Raw genomic sequence first — 591 nt, forward strand, 5'->3', positions numbered from 1 at the left:
GTATATAGCTCTTTGGCATCCCGTAAGTCATCCCTCGTTTCATTTTCCGCCTCTTCGCAAAACTCCTTAAGTTCTTTTTTAGCGTCGTCATCCGAATCTGGATCGCCACGGCCAGAAAGTGAGATCACCTGACTGCCAAAATATCCTACCCGCTTCCGGTAGTCCTTGAGATGCGTCACATTGTCTTCAGCCTTCTTGACGAGGTTGTCTGCTCCTTCTGTTCCAATCTTTTGTACGGTTTCTTTCAGTGCACACAACGCATTGGCGCCGTCTCGGCTAAGCTTTCCGTCTGCTACGTGTTGCACATCGCTGCTCGACTCCGCGAGTTTGCCAGAGCAACAGACAAGCAGCACGAAGCCGAGCCCAAGCACAATAGTACGCGACATTTTCGTTTATAGTAACGTTGATGGTACCCAGAAAGTTAGTGCCAAAGCTCTGGTCAGCCGAAAAGCAAAAAATAAAAGATAAAAAAGGGTAAAACGGAGGAAATCGAAGGGAACAAATACAACACATCACTTGGTTAAAGTTGGGGGGCACCACACACCACCTCACGAAATGACTTAACGCTTGGCACAAAACCCACCTTTGCTG

The 591-nt window shown here is 47.9% G+C and overlaps 1 protein-coding gene across 1 annotated transcript in view; it reads right to left on the minus strand.

Moving 5' to 3' along the window:
- The window catches only part of TEOVI_000451800 (acidic phosphatase, putative), a gene marked incomplete at both ends in the record, with an annotated part of 471 nt that extends 85 nt beyond the window's left edge, over positions 1-386 (minus strand). The window contains one exon of the mRNA XM_067227282.1: positions 1-386. Coding sequence (XP_067083383.1) covers positions 1-386 — 386 coding nt within the window.
- Between the last annotated feature and the right edge of the window lie 205 nt (positions 387-591).

This window comes from Trypanosoma equiperdum (assembly GCF_001457755.1).
Source record: "Trypanosoma equiperdum strain OVI genome assembly, contig: ctg_915, whole genome shotgun sequence".
In the NCBI taxonomy this organism is placed as follows: Eukaryota; Euglenozoa; class Kinetoplastea; order Trypanosomatida; family Trypanosomatidae; genus Trypanosoma; species Trypanosoma equiperdum.